Genomic DNA, 20,193 nt, shown 5'->3' with positions numbered 1-20,193 from the left:
AGTCTTCACCCCAGTACCTCAGAATGTGACTGTATTTTGAGATTGGGTCTTTAAAAAGGCAATTAAGGTAAAATGAGGTGATGAGGTAATGGATTAGGGTGGGCCCTCATCCAGTCTGACTGACTGATTTCCTTATAAGAAGAGGAACTTAGGACACAGTCACACACAGAGGAAAGACCATGTGAAGGCACGGGAGGGGGAGGGGGAAGACGGCCATCTACAAGCCAAGGAAAGAGCCTGAGAAGAAATCAACCCTGCTGACCCTCTGAGCTCAGACTTCTAGCCTCCGGAACTTTGTGAGAAAATAAATGTCTATTGTTTAAGCTACCTAGTCTGTGGTTTTTGTTATGGTGGCCTAGGAAATTAATACAGACAGTAAGTTTCCACTACTAAAACAAAAGTGGGAAGCCACCGTCCTAGGTAGTTAGTCACACATGCTGTATGACCAGTCTGATTACTTTCCTAAACTCAATAATCCTGAGGTCAGATGACCTCCTGGGATAAAAGCCAGCTTCCTCTCGCTGTTACTCCAGCCCCTGGTCTGCAGACATTTTCTTCTTCTTCTTCTAACTTCCTCTCCAGTGACAGAGGAGATAAATATTAGAGAAACAAAAGTCCAGAATGCTAAGGTCGCCACTCTCACTTCCTCTCCTCCCTTAACCCAGCACTGCTTTGAATACAGTCAGTGCCCTGGGGCACCGAGCAGGGAAGGGAAGACAGCACAGTGCCTCGGAGGCTGCCCTGGCCGGCAGACACAGAGGGTCATGTTTGCAGAAGGCCACTTCTGGCCACAGAAAATGCCAGGATGATGCCTCGCGCCCGCCTGGCTGCGGCTCTGACCCCAGCCATGGCCTTCCTCTTCTGCCTGAGGTCGGAGAGCTGGGACCCTTGTGTACAGGTACGTGGCGGGAGTCAGCTCGGCTTCCTGGAGCTTCACCTTGCTTCTGAAAAACTGCTCTCTGCTCAGTTTCCCATGACAGGCCCCAGTTAGTTTCATTTGCAAACAGACATCATATTACCTTAAAGACTTAAGAAACCACAGGGACCAAATGATTCATGGCTATAGGACATTAACAAGCAGCCCACAGGGTCATGTCCCATTTAGGAGTTAAAAGTGCTCCTAGGGAGGTCAGGTCCGATAGACCTGCTTAAAATCACCGTTCTTTCACTTTTGGGCTGTGTGACCTTGCAGAAGTTATTAAACCTCTCTGAGACTAGTTTTCACATTGATAAAAGAATTATAGGCTTTAATAGAAACCTGCTTCCTGTCATTGCTTAACGCTGGTGGTTTGTACACTCTGTTTCAGGCTGTTGCTTTGCCCCTTTCAATCTCAGGAAGAAGATTTTTTTGGTCTCTTAATAGGAAAAACTTTCTAAGTGGACTTCAGACTTCTGAATCTAGTCATAGTTCTGTCCAAAAAATGAAAAGAAAAGGAGTTGGAAAAGAAAAGGAGAGAGATACAGAGAAAGACAGAGACAGAGCGACGAAGAGAGAAGAAAAAGAGACAGGGAAGGATGCAAAATATCAGCTAAGGCAATGCTTTCTTTCTTTTTTTTTGTAAATAAATTAACTTTATTATTTTATTTTATTTATTTATTGTTCTTTGTTGCGGTGCACGTGCTTCTCATTGCAGTGGCTTCTCTTGCTGCAGAGCACGGGCTCTAGGCACTCGGGCTTCAGTGGTTGTGGCATGTGGGCTCAGTAGTTGTGGCTCGCAGGCTCTAGAGCACAGGCTCAGTAGTTGTGGCGCATGGGCTTAGTTGCTCCGCACCATGTGGGATCTTCCCGGACCAGGGATCGAATCCATGTCCCCTGCACTGAAAGGCGGTTGGTTTCTCAACCACTGCACCACCAGGGAAGCCCAATGCTTTCTTTCTTTGTGAAACACCAACCAGCTGGTTTGTAATCTCATTCATGAAGGATCTCCTTTGTTTTTCCCCTGCATGGACTTCACAGTTGCTTTGGAAAGCCCACGGCAGAACCAAACAGCCAGAAGAATGCCCTGGGATTTAGGGTGTGGCAGAAATTCAAGAAAAGCATAACCAGCAGTCCTGACATTGAGGACATGGGGGAAATTGTGTACTTTAATACGTAACAAAGACAAGTTTGTTATTTCCACATCCTCTGCTCCCCCCATTCCCTGCTCATTGTCCTCCTCCCTGTGTCTCTCCTGCTGTTCAGTTAGTGGGTATAGATCCTCCAATCATGGTCACCCCAGGATAAAATTACAGCCACTCCTGGCTCCCCCCATTTCCCATGCCCAAATGCTCTCAGTTTCTGAAACTTGTCCAACCCTGCCCATCACCTCAGTGCCACCCTAGGGCAGATCCCCAGCTTCCCTGGCCTTGACTCTTGGTCAGTGACTCATCTCCTGACCCCTTAGCCCCCTTCCTTTAATCTAATCTGCTCATTTTCATCTGCTGTTTATTTGTCATTGTTGTTGTTTTTCCTGAGGTTCAGCTCTAACAATTACTGTCCTTAAAAACTTTTAATAACTTTCCATTGCTATTAGGACCTTTTCCTACCATGGGGCCTTTGCACTGGCTAGTTTCTCTAGCTAGAATGCTTTTCCCCTGGATCAGTGCTGCTCAATGTGTCACATGATATTATTTAAATTTAAACGATACATTTAATAAACTAAATTTAACTAAATTTTTATTTAACCAAATTAACTTAATTTTAACTAACTGAATTTAAAACTATGTTTTAAACTATGTTCTAGTAGTTAAAAAAATAAAAACAAACAGGTGAATTTAACTTTAATAGTATTTTTATTTAAGTCAGTATATTCAAAATATTATTTCATAATGTAATATATACTAGACTATTAACAAGATAGTTTACATTCTTCCTTTGGTACTAAGTCCTTGAGATTTGTATATATTTTACACTTATCATATTTAAACTATCCACATTTCTCATACTCAACAGCCGTGTGTGGCTAGTGGCTACCATATTGGACAGTGCAGCCCTAGATATTTTCATAGCTTAACCCCTCACTTCATTCAAATGTCTGCTTAAATGTCACCTCCTCTGGGAAGTCTTCCTTGATTGTCTCATGTAGAGCTCCCCACTCCCTATATTTGACTCTCATCTCCTATGCTGCTTTATTTTTTTGTATCACATCATTGGGTATACATATATATATATACTATATATATAAAATACATATAGTGCTGTGAATACATATATATTTATTTATTGTTCACTGTTTGTCTTTCTGTTGAAATGGAATCTGTAAGAGGACAAGATCATTGCTGGCTTTATTTATCACTTTATCCCAGTGCCTAGCACATGCAGTTGTTCAATTTATACGTGTTAAGTGATTAAAAGTGTTGCCACAGGACAAAGTATGAGGCCCTCCTGATCTGGCTCTGGCTTCCCCTCTGGCTTAGGCTTCACCACTCCTGCCACACACCAGCTAATCTGATCTAGTTTTCTACCCCTGTGTACTCACACTCTTCCCTCCTTCTTCCTCTTTCCATATCCAAATCTCACTTATCCTTCCAGACCCACCTGGAAATATTCTCTTTCTTGGAAGCCTTCTACAATCTACAATCCCTGGATCCAGGATTGATCTCTACCTTTTCCGAACCAAAGGGAATATTTTCCAAGCCTGGTTTAAGACCCTTTTCAGGAATGAGCTGTGCTCCTATTGTAACTCTTACTCCAGACTGTGAGCTCACTGAAGCCTGGAGCCTTATCACATCGGTCTTTGTGCTGCCCACAGCACTTAGCAGAAAATGCCTTCAACTGGGATTTGAATAAACTTCCATGTAATCAGTTATCAATTCATTTGCTCAACAAATATTTATTGAGCATTAACCATTTTCCGGGCATCATTCTGAGTGCTGGAGACAGAGAGCTAGAGTCTCAAAGCTTACGATCTAGTGAGGGAAACAAACAGTACGTATGGAACAATCACACAGAAGGCATAATGTTAGACAGTGATGCCTCCTGTGAAGGAGGACAAAAGAGGGTAAGGGATGATGGCTGGCACCATCCTCTCTTCGACGGTATGGGCTGTGAGGATTCCGTGAGCAATACCATCTCAGGAGACGAGTGAATAAAGCAAAGAGCTGCACTATGGCCTGTGAGACGTTACGCATGTTAATTCATCTCACTGAATTCTTCTTCTTAAAAAGGTTTATTTGAAGATTAAATTCAAACATGTAACATATAAGAAACAAGCCTGCATATAGCGGGGAATTAATAATAGCCAATAATAATACATGCTAACATTTATTGATCGTTTACACTGTAATAGGCTTTGAGATAATCTCTTTAATACCTTATCTCATTAATCCTTTTAAAAGATTCTACTGGTTTTAAACTGAAAACCAAAATTAGCTGGCTTAAGCAAGGAATTTTGTTTAAGAATCAGAGAATTAGGAAATTAAATGGGAGTTTAGAGAACAAGGCTTACAAAGAATTTGGGAAAGTATGACAGAAATCAGCAGAGGAACCAAGACAGCATCAAGCGCTTGACCTTATTCACTAGGTTCCACCACTGGAGTCTATGCATTTCAAAAATTTGTCCCCATTTTCAAAGATCTGTCCCCATTTCTATCTCATCTGCTCAAAGGTCAGTGATCCAAGGGAAAGAATACAATTGGAAAAAATTGGGCTATGACTAAGGAAGGTCTGGACACCTGACTCGCAGTCTCCCTAAGCTTGTATACAACAAGAGGTGTATTTAGAAAAACAACAACAATGGGACTTCCCTGGTGGGACAGTGCTTAATAATCTGCCTGCCAATGCAGGGGACACTGATTAGATCCCTGGCTCCAGAAGATCCCACATGCCGCGGAGCAACTAAGCCCGCGAGCCACAACTACTGAGCCTGCATGTCACAACTACTGAAGCCTGCACACCTAGAGCCTGTTCTCTGCAACAAGAGAAGCCACCGCAATGAGAAGCCCGCGCACCGCAACAAAGACCCAACACAGCCCTAAATAAATAAATAAATAAATAATTTTTTTTAAAAAAGAACAACAACAACAAAATCCCTTGTTGCAAATCACAGGGAAGAGACAGGGTGAAACCCAGAGCTTTTGGACTCTAGAGCTTCAGCTCTTCACCACCTGACTCCATTGCTTCTCGCTAAATGCTGCCATTGTGATAGTAGAGGTTAAACATTGGGTAGGTGCTTTTCCCTTCCTAATCTAGAGTAAGACATTTTATAAGAATGAAGTGAGTGGATAAACGAATGGATGGGTGGATGGATGAACAGATGATTGGGTGGATGCATGACTGGATGGATGGATGGATGAAAGACGGTTGACTGGCCCCTGTGCTCGTCCCAGTGGCATCCCAGGCTCTGGCCTAGGAGAGGAGAGTTGATGGGAGGTCTGGTAAGGTGCATGCAACAAGACACTGTATCTAATGTCTGATCATTTCAGGTGGTTCCTAACATTAGTTACCAATGCATGGAGCTGAATCTCTACAAAATCCCTGACAACATCCCCACATCGACCAAGATACTGGACCTGAGCTTTAACCACCTGAGTCATTTAAACAGCCATAGCTTCTCCAGCTTCCCAGAACTGCAGATGTTGGATTTATCCAGGTAATGTATGAGTTTTACCATTGTACCCGGAGAAATGTTCATTGTTTTATCATTTCATTCTTAAGTCAGAAAGCCTGATTAATGAAGTCTCATTTTCATTCACCTATTTATTCATTCAACAGACATCTTACTTGCTATATAACTTTGGGCAAGCCACCTCCCTTCTCCAGGTCTCAGCTTTCTTATTTGTGAAATGAGCAGTTGGATGAGACAGTCTCTAAGGACAATTCTATCTTTGATTTTCTTTTAAGTTAGGGGAGTAAACTGACTCAAACTCTTTCATCAGCAGGTATTTATCGACTACTTGCTATATGTTCTTCACTCTGCTAGGAAACGAGAGTATGTTGATATATAACATACAAACCTAGCTATTAAGGAGGGCATATCCACTTGAAAGAATCGATATGTTTAAATCCTGAGCACGGTGCTCAGCATAGTAAACATTCAACACGTGCTACTTGATTCTGATTTTGGATTTTGAACCTGAGATAATAAGGATAGTAATATATAAGAGTAGGTGATAAGTTATTTGCAAACTAGAGGCAAGACATTGTGTTGTACAGAAAAGGGGCCTTCTATGCAGTGAATAATCAATATAGAGTTCATGAACTGAGTGGGATTCAAATAATGTCTAGAATATTGGAAGTGGGGTAGAGGATAAGGAATTAGAAAGAAACAAGGAACCCAAAGAGAAAGATAACAAGATCAAAGGAAAACATCTGCTGTGAGAAAGAACAGTGACTAATGTTTTATTTTTCTGATACCGGGAAGTATATCATTCATTAGAACAGGTGAAGTTATTAACATCATTTTGGGGGGAATTGAATCCTAAAATCATTTTCATCATCAGGGACCTTATTTAGAAACGTAATAGATAATGGACTATAATCTCTATAAGGGTTTGTGAAAAATGGAGAAACATTTTATGTATGACATTTTATTACAGAAACTCTTAATAAAGGATAAGACGATAGTAGATATTTCTGCAGAAGAGTGATCATCTTATGTTTTATACTCTAACTTGGATATTGATAGACTACAACAAAGCGGGGGGATCAAGCATTTTGAAGGCAGTGACATAGAGCCTTATGGAGGTCAGAAGACTTCAGCTGGGTCCTCCTCCAACATATACTGCCATGTGGCCTGAGGCATGTCACTTTGTGTGACTTGAGTCTCAGTTTTCATATCTGTGAACCATAAATGGTGAACCTTACCCCATAGGGTTAACTGTGATACTAAATGTTAACACGCTATATATATTAAAAACCTTGTAAAGTAGACTTTATAAGCATAAAATACTATTATAGCATTCCATTAGTTTATAAATTTCAGTTTTCTGAATAAGGATTTTGTCAAGAAATATACTGAATTGAGGTAGACAGACCAACGCTTTTTTTTAAACAAAAGTTTCTCATCAATGTCCCTTATAATTCATTTTCGACGCACCACATACCCAAGGAACTACCCTCAAAGTCTTTAAATATGTGCTTGGAGAGAGGCCAGCTCCCCCTCCTGGTTAGCCAGGAGGAGATTCTGGATTAGGGCGAGGACAGATTACAGTGCAATAGATACTCTGACTTTTCATGTTGCTTCACAGTGTTCTTCATAAACAGTAACTCCACTTGTCTTCTAAGGATGCTTTGTGATAGACCAGGCAGTCTTTTTTTCCTATGGAAATCTATTGATACATTTTTTTCTTTTTGTAGATGAGGAAATTGAGGCTCGGAGAGTTTAAGGGATTCATATACATGCACATGCCTTGTTGACAGCAGATCAGAGATTCATGTTCACATCTCCTGCTTCCAAATTAAATATTCTCTTCATCTTAATACTCTGATTAATATTAAGTGATGAGCCCTATATGGAGAACTTCTCATGAACATTAAGGATATCTGTGACATTTTGGTGTAATTTTTTATACCTTTGAAATTGACATTCACTAGTCATTTATCATGCCTAACAACTATCTGCCTCATCTGTACCCATCAGATATATAATCACAATTGTGTGTGTCAGGAAATGGCTAAAGTTGATCCAAGGTTCAGTCTTCACGTGCCCCAATCATTGATCTTTAACTGATTTCCCTCTGTTGGATGGGCTGCCTCTGCTTAGCATGTGCGCCTAGTGTGATAAAAAGAGATTGTCATGGGGGTCAGTATGACAGTACCACATTTGTGGGGTTTCTTCTTTGCTTCATCTGCGTTGCTTGATATTTTTGCCTATGCATCATAATATGGCATGTCATATCTGTGTGAAGACCTAGATGACTGTGTTGATATTTCATTTTTTTTTTATTCAGCAGAAATATTATGTAATCTGTATCTCTTTTCCTTGTAGATGTGAAATTCAGGTGATTGAAGATGATGCGTATCAGGGCCTAAACCACCTCTCCACCTTGATATTGACAGGAAACCCTATACAGAGTTTAGCCCTGGGAGCCTTTTCTGGGCTATCAAGTTTACAGAAGCTGGTAGCTGTGGAGACAAACCTAGCATCTCTAGAGGACTTCCCCATTGGACATCTCAAAACCTTGAAGGAGCTTAATGTGGCTCACAATCTTATCCATTCCTTCAAGTTTCCTGAATATTTTTCTAACCTGCCCAACCTGAAGCACTTGGATCTTTCTAATAACAAAATCCAAAATATTTATCACGAAGACTTGAAGGTTCTACATCAAATGCCCCTACTCAACCTCTCTTTAGATTTGTCCCTGAACCCTTTAGACTTTATTGAACCAGGTACCTTTAAAGAAATTAAGCTCAATGAACTGACTTTGCGAAGTAATTTTAATAGTACACATGTAATGAAAATTTGTATTCAAAGTCTGGCTGGTTTAAAAATCAATCGGTTGGTTTTAGGAGAATTTAAAAATGAAAGGACCTTGGAAAGTTTTGACAGATCTGTCCTGGAGGGACTGTGCAATTTGACCTTCGAACAGTTTCGGATAGCATACTTCAGTGAATTCCCGACGGATGATACAGGCTTATTTAATTGTTTGGTAAATGTTTCTGTGATTTCTCTGTTGAGTCTGGATTTAGACAGTCTAGAAGCCCTTCCTAAAGATTGCAGATGGCAACACTTAGAATTGATTAACTGTCATTTTAAACAATTTCCCACATTGAAGCTCAATTCTCTCAAAAAGCTTGTTTTCATAGACAACAAAGGTATGAGCACTTTTACTGACCTTGCGCTACCAAACCTTCAGTTTCTAGATCTCAAAAGAAATCGCTTGAGTTTCAAGGGTTGCTGTTCTCACACTAATTTTGGGACAATCAAACTGAAGCATTTAGATCTGAGCTTCAATGATGTCATTACTATGCATTCAAACTTCTTGGGCTTAGAGCAACTAGAACATCTGGATTTTCAGCATTCCAGTCTGAAACAGGCCAATGATTTTTCAGTATTCCTATCACTCAGAAACCTCCGTTACCTTGATATTTCTTATACCAACACCCGAGTTGTCTTCCATGGCATCTTTGTTGGCTTGGTCAGCCTCCAAACCTTGAAAATGGCAGGCAATTCTTTTCAGAACAACTTGCTTCCTGACATCTTCACAGAACTGACTAACTTAATCATCCTGGACCTCTCTAAGTGTCAACTGGAACAGGTATCCCAGATGGCATTTCACTCCCTCCCTAGACTTCGGGTGCTAAATATGAGTCACAACAAACTCTTGTCATTGGATACACTTCCTTATAAACCACTCCACTCCCTCCAGATTCTGGATTGCAGTTTCAACCGTATCATGGAGTCCAAGGAGCAAGAACTACAGCATTTGCCAAGGAGCCTTGCTTTGTTAAATCTTACTCAGAATGACTTTGCTTGTGTTTGTGAACACCAGAGTTTTCTGCAGTGGGTCAAGGACAAGAGGCAGCTCTTGGTAGGAGCTGAGCAAATGATGTGTACACAACCCTTAGATATGCAGGACATGCCCGTGCTTAGTTTCAGGAATGCCACTTGTCAGATGAACAAGATGATCATTAGTGTGTCACTTCTCACCATACTCTTGGTATCTGTGGCAGGAGTCCTGGTCTATAAGTTCTATTTCCACCTAATGCTTCTTGCTGGCTGCAAAAAGTACGGCAGAGGTGAAAGCACCTATGATGCTTTTGTAATCTACTCAAGCCACGACGAAGACTGGGTGAGGAATGAATTGGTAAAGAACTTGGAGGAGGGGGTGCCCCCCTTTCAGCTCTGCCTTCACTACAGAGACTTTATTCCTGGGGTGGCCATTGCCGCCAACATCATCCAGGAAGGTTTCCACAAAAGCCGGAAGGTTATTGTCGTGGTGTCCCAGCACTTCATCCAGAGCCGATGGTGTATCTTTGAGTATGAGATTGCCCAGACCTGGCAGTTTCTTAGCAGCCATGCTGGCATCATCTTCATAGTCCTGCAGAAGTTGGAGAAGTCCCTGCTGCGGCAGAAGGTAGAGCTGTATCGCCTTCTCAACAGGAATACCTACCTGGAGTGGGAGGACAGTGTCCTGGGGCGGCACATCTTCTGGAGACGACTCAGAAAAGCCTTGCTGGATGGTAAACCATGGAGGCCAGAAGGAACAGCAGATGCAGACAGCAGACAGCAGGAAGCAACAGACTCCACTTGAGGAGGAAAATCTCCTGATGTGCTCCTTGCCCAGCTGGACACAGTGATTGTTCAGTTAACAAGTATTAAATGCTGCAACATACCAAGCATTGTGCTAAAGGCTGGTGATTTAGTGGTGCACAAGTTATACAAGACTGCTAATCTCATGGAGTTTACAATGTAGAGGGAATAAACACTGTACTAAAATACAGAACTTCCAGGTGGATGTTTCAACCAACTCAGCTAAGGAGTCCAGGACAGGGAAAGTCAACTCAACTCTTACCCCGCCAAACTGAATTAGAACTAAGAGATTGGGCCTCAGTGAGATTAGAAAAGGACAGACTTCTTCTCCTTCGTCTTTTGAGCAGAAACCATCTCATGTTATATGTGTTAGCCATGTTAAAACAAAGAGGTTTTGGTAGTTTCAACTGATCTAGGTCTTGGCTCACTTTTCCCTTTTCTTTTGAATATAATTTAAATTCTATTTGTGACTCAAAAGGCTCCAGATTCAGATCCACCCCCCTACTTTAAGTCAATTCACAAATATCCTGGTTATCCCTTAGCATGTTCTATTTATTAACTACTAGTCCCTGATATTTTTTTGTCTTTATAAATCCAGTTCTCATTTTTCATGTCTTCTCTATAAACCCATATCATAAATAAGGCTGTTAGAGACATGCTGGAAAGATCCATATTTAACCACTAACTTTTGAGCAAATATGTAAAATATACTCTGTCACTTTGTCACTTGATGCCATTCTGAAGTTATTACCTACCAAGTTATGACTGTCATGAAGGAAGCATTAAAATAATTTGGTTGAAAGTGGCACTTATTGTAATAGAGGGAGACAAGTCCAACTTCCTGGTCTCACCATGAGCAATTCAGGCTAGAGGCAGGGCAGGAGGTGGGAAGACCTCAGGAGGTCAGCTCTTCTTGATGACCCCAGAAACATGTGGGCTGATACAGCTGGGGTGACTGCATGATGGGAGTTGCAGCAAAGGTTTCTTCTGCAGCAAATGAGTATTGTTTGATGGTCCATTGAATCTTTCAGGGGATTTTGAAATGGTTCAAGGTGGGGAGCACACATTGCTGTTTCCTGTTGGATGTCACTCCATGATCACATAGGAAAGAGTAGATATTATCATTGAGAAAGTAATGTCCTTGAGGTTACTGTGGGTCATGTTAAGGGAAATTCTTTGAAAAGCACATGCAGCCAGCTTTCCCAGAATGGTGCAGTCAAAGAAAGGGCAATGAGGACACTTGGAAAATACAGTTGTCAAAAACTGGAAATATGGCCACATTTAGGAGTGTGTTTGTGACTGAGTGTTCCAGAGTGTATTTTGGTTGGAGCATGGTTGGAGTTGCTGAACATGCCTGGGTGTGTTTATAGGTCTTATGTGCTAGTGAAAGTAGATGTATGTATTTGTGCACATGCCTCTATGTGTTCCTGTTCCTCTCCGTGTGATCATGTCTGCATGGAAGAAAGTGTGATTATATTGCAAGGGGACTATTTGCATTTGACAGAGATGTCTCCAGATGTTTGAGTTAGGTCCTCACTCTAGTGTTGGTATGTGATTCCTTATATACAAATGTCTGTGTTATATTCTGAGTATGCTTGAAGGCATGCATTTTTGTGTGTGTCCAGGCTATATGTGAGTGTGTTGCTGTTCATATTTAAGTATGCATTCTTCATCAGTGTGTTAGTTCAAGCAAATATACAAGACTCTAAGGAGGAAAATCAAAATAGGACTGGAATATTTCCTGTATCCAAGGCTGTCACTGGCCTTCCTCCTATCAGTCCCCTCTCCCAGCTGGGAATTCTGAAAATTGCAGGTGAGGTGGACAAGAAAGGAAAGAAATGATATGACAGAAACATAAGGGGAAGAAAAAGGAAAGTTAGGCCTAGGACAGGTTCTTTGCAGCCATTTAAATTCTCTGGATTAAACAGAGATGAAGGGTGGAATAGAAAAAAAAAAACAGAAAAATTAATAATAATGCCTTAAATTTGTGTAGTACCCTACAACTTAGAACATATTCACACAATTAGAACCACACTTGAATCTCTTATGATCCAGGGCGGGTAGCAGATTAAGAAGTCATTTCACCATGTTACTGGTGTAAAATCTGAAGTTCCAGGAAGTAAATTTATTAGGCCACAGAGTAAAGTGGCACGGCCTGAACTTGGCTTCCAGCCTACACTGGGCAGCTCACTTTCTACTGTACCCCACTGCTTCATGCTTCAAGTTCACAAGATGGGAAGTGAAACTCCTGAACCTCTCTGTGTGGTTGACAGCACTCAAGGGTTTTTCACTGAAACCATGAATCATTAGGTAAATACATATGCATACATACATTATATATACTGAGTGATTTATTTATGACACCTTTCTTTCCATAAAGGGCATGAGGGAGATTCAAAAAAACAATACATGGACAAGTTTAGTTAATTAGAGCTAGAAAATCTTGACAAAGAACAAAAGAGGAAAAAAAAACAATTAGAGTAAGCTTTAGCATAGTGGTTTCCCATCCTAACTCCAGAGAGACCCCCCTGGTGTTTTGGATAGTATGGCTTTTGGAGAAAGCCACAACTCACATTCACCACTTACCCTCTGGACATTGGCTTCACCTCCCTGAGAATCTAGTTAACTCAAATATAAAAGGAGGGTAGATTATACTTTGCAAAACTGTCGTAAGTATTAAAAATAGTACATGTTCAATATAAGGAACACTTTTAAAGGGGAGTAATCCTCTGGAACTTTATGAAGCGGCCACAGGGAGAAACACTAAATGGTTTTCTCAATAATACCATTTTACCAATTGTTGTTTTCCCAACCTGTGAGACCACAGGAGGACTGAAAGCATAATCAGGCAGTCTCTTTCTGATTCGGCCTCCACCCACAGGATTATCAGAACCCCAGAACTCTATAACCTCTCTGGACATCTCCAGCAGGATCCTGGGTGGCAGGGGGGTGGGGGTCTTCCATGACCTCACAGGAACCCTCGCAAGAATGACTGGGAGGTCTTTGAGCACAGGAAGCATATCTGTTTATCCTTTGCTTCCCCAACCCTGAGTTCAATGGCAGGCGCATAGCAGACATAAAACACCTGCTTATTTGAAGAACTGATGAATGAGCAAAGGATTATCTCTGCAGGGAATGACGTCCTCTGTTCTTCCCAGTCAAGGCCGCCAAGTCCCAGACCACAGTCCTCTGTTGCCCGTGCAGTTTCTGTGGCTCCAGACTTCCAAGCCTATCCCCTGTTCTTGTTGTCTGCATGGATGTTCTCAGCCACCTCCTCCACCTGGTTCCTTAACTCCAAGTATTACAAAAGACTTTGCAGAACGGGAGAAGAGGACTTCTCTAATAATTATTGTTTTTTAATGGCCATTTTTAGGCCCTATTCTACTGCTTTGTGTATGATATCTAATTTTAAGTCCCATACTCTGCCTATTAGATGGACACTGATAATACCAGCATTATTACTCATTAGGAAATGAAGGCTCTATAAGTAACTTATCTCAAGTCCCACAGGTAGAAAATGGCAGAGCTTGGATTTAAATGCAATAAACCTCTCACTCATCCTTCTTAGGACACCTGTGAGTTCATGTAGTACCTTCCAGGAACTTGCTGGTAATTTCCAGAAAAGTGAGAGTCCAGAAGGAGGCTGGGGTTCTGACAACCGCATGGGTGGAAGCCAAGTCAGAAAGAAACTCCCTAATTAGAATTAGTCCTCCTATGGTTCCACTGGTTGGCCAGGGCTCAACAGAATCCAGATATAAAGGTTAAACCAAAGGATGTGTGTTGGGCTGAAAGATGAGCTGTGTGAGAGACGTGAGGCAGTACTTGAAATCAACCATTTCCTCCAACAATGACACACTAAGCCTTTCCCACTTTAATTATCTTTTCTGATGTAGTAATTTATTTTCCATGAGGTTCCCAGGACTTCATGCAAATAGGTCTATTCAAATGGCCTTCCAGATAGGCTCAACTGTTTCTGTATTTATAGCAATTACCCACCAACCTGTACTCAGAGATACCTTTCTGCCACATGATTTGGAATAAGGCTGTTCCTTTCAATGCCTTCATTAAATGGCAGGGATGTGTCATTGGAAATCAACACAATAAGGAGATTTAACTGATATAGTTTGAGTACATCAACTTTAGCAATGCACCTTGATACAGAATTTAAGTTGGACTGTCAGGAGGAGGAGCAACAAAGCGTGCCTCTTGGACTGACTTTCCCACTGGCACCATTATTCTCACTTATTTCAGGCTATCTAATGAGAGGACCCAAATAATTGAGAATTTGGACTTAGAATTTCAGCCTAGTACCTAGAATGCCAATAATCTATTTTGCTAAATAAGTGAAGAAGAATACAGATGCTTTGAAAATCAGGAGTGGCTAGAAAATTTGGCTTTCATTTTCTTCCAGTGGAATATTTTAGTCATTGTTGCTAAATATAGGGGGGACAGGGTTTTTATTTATTTATTTACTTACTTATTTGCCTGTGCCGAGGCTTAGCTGCAGCATGCAGGATCTTCGATCTTTGTTGCGGCACGAGGGATCTTTTAATTGCGGCACGAGGGATCTTTTAATTGCGGCATGCAAACTCTTAGTTGAGGCACGTGGGATCTAGTTCCCTGACAAGGGATTGAACCCGGGCCCCCTGCATTGTGAGCGCGGAGTCTTAGCCACTGGACCACCAGGGAAGTCTCTAGGGAGGACAAGTTTTAAAAAATCCTATATGGACTTCTTTATGTGGCTACTATTCTAGCAGATGCATACAGTGGACTTGGATTTGAAGGTCCTGCCACAACTTCACAAGATAATTGTGGACAAGTTTCTTAATCTCTCTAATTTCACTTTGTTTTCTTGAATAGGAAGGGTAAGTTTCTCCTATACTACAGGGCTACTACAAAGATAAAATAGAGAGTGGAAGGGAGATGGAGCACAGCTCCAAATTTACCTGCCTGAAGGGGCTGCCTTATGAGCAAGAAATATCCCAAGCCTGGCATGAAGGTGACATAGAAAACTGGAATCCCAAAAGTCTCTAAGGCAGGAGGTTCACACCCATAGTCAAACTCAGGGATTCCATTCTCAGGGAAGGAGAACAGAAAGAGATGGCAGGGTCCCAGCTCTGAAAAACACACTGAAGTATCAGACACTATATTATTAGAGAAATGCAAATCAAAACCACAATGAGGTGCCACCTGACACCAGTCAGAATGGCCATAGTTGGTGCAGCCACTATGGAAAAGCTCACACCCATAGTCAAACTCAGGGATTCCATTCTCAGGGAAGGAGAACGGAAAGAGATGGCAGGGTCCCAGCTCTGAAAAACACACTGAAGTATCAGACACTATTGTTAGAATTTTAAAAGGGGCAAAATGCAAATGATGCGACCAGCAAGGGCTTAATCTCCAAAATATACAAACAGCTCATACAACTCAACAACAAAAAACCAAACAACCCAATTGAAAAATGGGCAGAAGACCTTAATAGACATTTCTCCAAAGAAGACATACAGATGGCCAGTAGGCACATGGAAAGATGCTCAACATCACTAATTATTAGAGAGATGCAAATCAAAACTACAATGAGGTGCCACCTGACACCAGTCAGAATGGCCATAGTTGGTGCAGCCACTATGGAAAACAGTGTGGAGATTCCTCAGAAAACTAAAAATAGAATTACCATAGGATCCAGCAATCCCACTCCTGGACATATACCCAGACAAAACTATAATTCAAAAAGATATATGCACCCTAATGTTCATAGCAGCACAATTCACAATAGTCAAAACATGGAAACAACCTAAATGTCCATTGACAGATGAATGCATAAAGATGTGGTACATATATACAATGGAATATTACTCAGCCATAAAAAGGAACAAAATAATGCCATTTGCATCAACATGGATGCAACTAGAGATTATCATACTAAGTGAAGTAAAGTCAGAAAGAAAAACAAATACCATATGATATCACTTATATGTGGAATCTAAAATATGGCACAAATGAGCCTATCTACAAAACAGAAATAGACTCACAGACATAGAGATCAGACTTGTGGTTGCCAAGAAAGAGGGGAGGGAGAAGGATGGACTGGGAGTTTGGGGTTGGTAGATGCAAACTATTACATTCAGAATGGGTAAACAACAAGGTCCCACTATATGGCACAAGGAACTATATCCAATCTCCTGGGATAAACCATAATGGAAAAGAATATTTAAAAAAGAATGTATATATGTCTAAAAATAAAGGGCAAAAGCCAGACTCTGTCCATTTATAATGGAGCAGAATTCTGATGCAGGGGACACTGAACTTCCTGTGAGAGCAGAAACCAAGATCTGGTTCAGGCTCTTCATTTACTTGTTGTGTGATTGTGGGCAAGTCATTCAAGTGCCTTGAGGCTCAGATTTCAATACATAAAATGGGGGTGATACTATCCTCTTTGCAGACCTCACTGGGCTATAATGACAATACTGATAATAATAACCAATAGTTATCTTCAATTGAGCAATCATTTTGTGCAAGGGCCTTATATATACTATCTCATTTACTTTGTCACATCAATGAATTAGGAAGAGACTAATTATTTCCAATTTATAGATGAGGAGACTGACACTTGGAGTCATTCTGTAACGTGCCCAAGGTCACCTGTTAATGAATGACAGCTCTGAGGTTAGGATGTAAGTCTACTTCACTCCATAACTAAGACAAGTAAGCACTGTACTATGTCAAGAGCACTCTCTTTCCACAAAAATGCATAAAGCCTTCTATTTCTTCGTCATAATTTTGATTGGTATTGACCAAAGAGAATTATTACTATTGTTACTTATCAATATTACTATTACAGCCATAAGAACCTGTGAAAAAGTAAATTAAAGATACACATGATGCCTCTCGGGCTGCAGGACATCTGGATGCACAGAGCCTGAGGCCGATGCCGCCAGGACCGTGGGGGGAGAAGGGTTTTATCTTTTAATAAAGCTGTTGGACTAATTTGAAAAAAAAAATACACATGATGAAAGATTTTTAACAATGGACAAATCAGGTCCACTAGACCACGCCTTTCCTGTAAACAACATGTTTAGGTTGCTGTATCATTTTTCTAGTCAGTCTGACTTCCCGATGGAAATCACAGACCTGTGACTGAACACAGAGGTTATGGGGGAATTCCAAAAGCTAAGGACTTTCCAGATGGCTGGAATAAGGTCACACGCTCTGGGTTCCATTATGGAGCTCACAGAGTTTTCAACTCATAGTGAAACCCGTGGAATAAATGGCTGATCAAAAGGAATCAAATATATTGAGCATCATGTGAGCTTATCTGATTGCTGCCACTACCAGTTTCCTCACTTGGACAAAGAGGAAATGGGTGCCCAGAGAGGATGAGTAACTTGTCTAAGGTCACACAGCTTCTATGCATTAATCACAAAAATAACTAATATTTGCTAAGCTTTTGGTACATGCCTGGGACTGTTCCAATCTGTATATTAATTCATTTAATTGTTAAAATTAAATAGGCACATATTAATAGCTTTGCCATTTTTCAGATGAAGAAACTGAGGTCCAAGGGTGAATTGTCCACTTGGAAGGAAGAAAATTAGGATGTGAACCCAAGTTGGCCTGATTCCCAGGGCTGCATTCTTTCCACCAAATAACAGCTATTCCATCAGGGGTATTCAGAGGACTGATTGGAGAAAAATTCAGACAAGGTCAGTACCTCCCATGCCATCTAGAAATTGAAAGTTTATAAGGCAGTGTCTGCTACTCTCTTTGATTTTTACAGAAATAGAGATGATACCTCCCTGTGACAGTGCTAAGTGACAATTCTGAGTGTAAATGTGCTCTTGGCACAAACTGTCCTGTCCTAATAGTCTTGATTATAATTATAAAATAATGGGTTTCTGAAAGGCTGCAAGCCGTTCTGGGAATGGCAATAAGGTTTAGAAACGACATGTTGTTTATGCGAGACGTGTTTTGTTGAAAATTAAACCCACGTTTAGGAGAAAGGATGGTGATGTATGCTCTTAAGAAACTATCTCACTATGTAATTAAATCAAAACCAGTCAGTCGCCAATTTGAGCTCTTGTCTCACACTAACAACACCCCATCTCCCATGAGCCAAGCAAGACAGGACTGACCTGAAATAACCCAGCCTGGTTTTTATCCACTGCTCCCTAGGACATCATGCCTCCATCTTTCCAGGGCCCCACTGTGAGATGCGGTCACATGGCCCACCTTCTTTCTGGGACTCAGTCTTATCTTCTTCTTTAGATTCTTTCTTGGTGGTCTTCCCATCTTCACAAAAGAGGAATGAATAACTGTTCCTGTTTAAGGAAATCCCTGGGAGGCATTATTTGGAAAGAGGAAGTTGAAAATAAGGGAGGATTATATGAAAAAGTTTCAGAGGCTCTGAACTTCTCACAAAACCTTCAGACAAGCTGTCTTTGACTTTATTTCTTAGATGGGTAACAGAAGTCTCTCTCCAAAGGTTAGACAAGCCTTCTCTGTTCCAAGATACTAAAGTTAGATTAAGCTACTTAATCCAACATGTTTTCTTAGGTCTCCAGGTCTCTCTCTCTTTCTCATCTGTTAGCTCTTCTTCTAGCCTCTTCCCTCACCCTTCATTTGCACTCAGTCTGTTTTCACCAAGGACTTCTGGCAGCTTACAATTGAGATGCTTTCAATAGAACTATTAAAAGTGGGAATAATATATCAAGATGATAAAGCTTACCAACTCTGACTTTTAAAAAAGTGCTTGGCTTAAGAATCACTTGAGGTCTTTAATTATATATTTCTATCTATTTTTCTAGCCTTGTTTATCATCCTTATTGCTGGAAATTCTGATTTAGCATCAGAGGTTGAGCCTAAGGAATCTGTATTTTAAAATATTCCCTAAGTGATTTTAATGCACTGACAGATCTGAGAATCAAAGTTACAATAGAAAATGGAGGATAATACCCTACGTCCCTACGTTTAATATGATTGCTGGTTTTGTCCTTGAGATTTATTGCTAAGATTCATAACAACCAAGGCAAGATCAACAGAATGAAATATGTGATCCTTCTTGTTAAACATCCCTTACCGGTCAGAAAATGTCTCTTTCTTTCACACGGTTACATTTACTTCTTCTCAATCCCACCAGATCAGACTGACTGGGAGATTAGCCTGGCCTGTTTGATTTTGAGTTTACAATATCCATTTAGAAATTGTGACCTAGGCAAGTTTTTAGTTCTCCTAGTTCCTCCTAGTGTGTTGCCAATTTCCTTTCTTCATGCTCCAGGATAGTTGAGACCTAGCATAAACTTATACCAGAAAAACGTCATGGTCTGCCCTGAACTCTCTGAGGCATCTGCTGCCTATTTTATTTTTCTGATTTTCCATTGCAAAATAAATCAAAATAAAACTTGTCAGCTCCACTTTTGCAAACTGACTATTCAGCTTGCCATTGACTCTCAAGATTCCAAAAAATGGTTTTCTCCGGGAAACACCAGGATCTCCTGGGCAAGAACTTGCTGGGCCATTATCAGTCTTCCCAGGATCCTCTTTTTGGTATTGTTGAGGGCAGGTATAGCAGTGGGCATTGAAGGTTGATATTCAATAGATTTGACCTTTAAACTTGAGACCCTGAATCTCTGGAAGACTCTACTGCTCTCCAGAGGGAAATACTTGCCGTAAAAACTTCTACCCTGCAAGGAGCAGTTTTGAAATTATGGCAGGAGGTAAATCTCTGACTGTTCAGCTCACTGCCGAGTCCTGCTGAGTCCCTTCTACACGTCACCTCTGATTGGACTGGCTGTGGTCTGTGTCTTGTCCAGGTCTGAGAACCGAGCACCACGAGGAGCAGGGGACATTTTTGCCGGTTACTGGAGTAGCTGCTGAGCTCAGGTAAGTGAGCAGAGGCAGTAGATGCATAGTTCAAAACTCCTCTCTGGACTCGAGTTTCTTGCCTGTAAAATGGGCTACTTGGGCTGGATCAGCATTTTCCAAAGTGTGGTATGTTGATAAATAAGATAGTTTTATGTGGATA

The 20,193-nt window shown here is 41.0% G+C and overlaps 1 protein-coding gene across 2 annotated transcripts; it reads left to right on the top strand.

Moving 5' to 3' along the window:
• The first annotated feature begins 340 nt into the window (after positions 1–340).
• Positions 341–11,009, top strand: TLR4 (toll like receptor 4). Of its 2 annotated transcripts, none has more exons than XM_007112650.2 (3): positions 341–898; positions 5,404–5,570; positions 7,908–11,009. In XM_007112650.2, the coding sequence occupies exons 1-3, from the start codon at positions 806–808 to the stop codon at positions 10,171–10,173; spliced, it is 2,526 nt and encodes an 841-aa protein (XP_007112712.1). In that variant the 5' UTR covers positions 341–805; the 3' UTR covers positions 10,174–11,009. The 2 variants fall into 2 exon arrangements, with proteins under 2 accessions (XP_007112712.1, XP_028349393.1); XM_028493592.1 differs by lacking the exon at positions 341–898 and adding an exon at positions 5,072–5,143.
• Positions 11,010–20,193: the final 9,184 nt, after the last annotated feature.

This window comes from Physeter macrocephalus, chromosome 9, assembly GCF_002837175.3.
Source record: "Physeter macrocephalus isolate SW-GA chromosome 9, ASM283717v5, whole genome shotgun sequence".
Taxonomy (NCBI): Eukaryota; Metazoa; Chordata; class Mammalia; order Artiodactyla; family Physeteridae; genus Physeter; species Physeter macrocephalus.
Note: the sequence above shows the minus strand (reverse complement) of the source record. Positions and strands in the feature narration are given on the sequence as shown.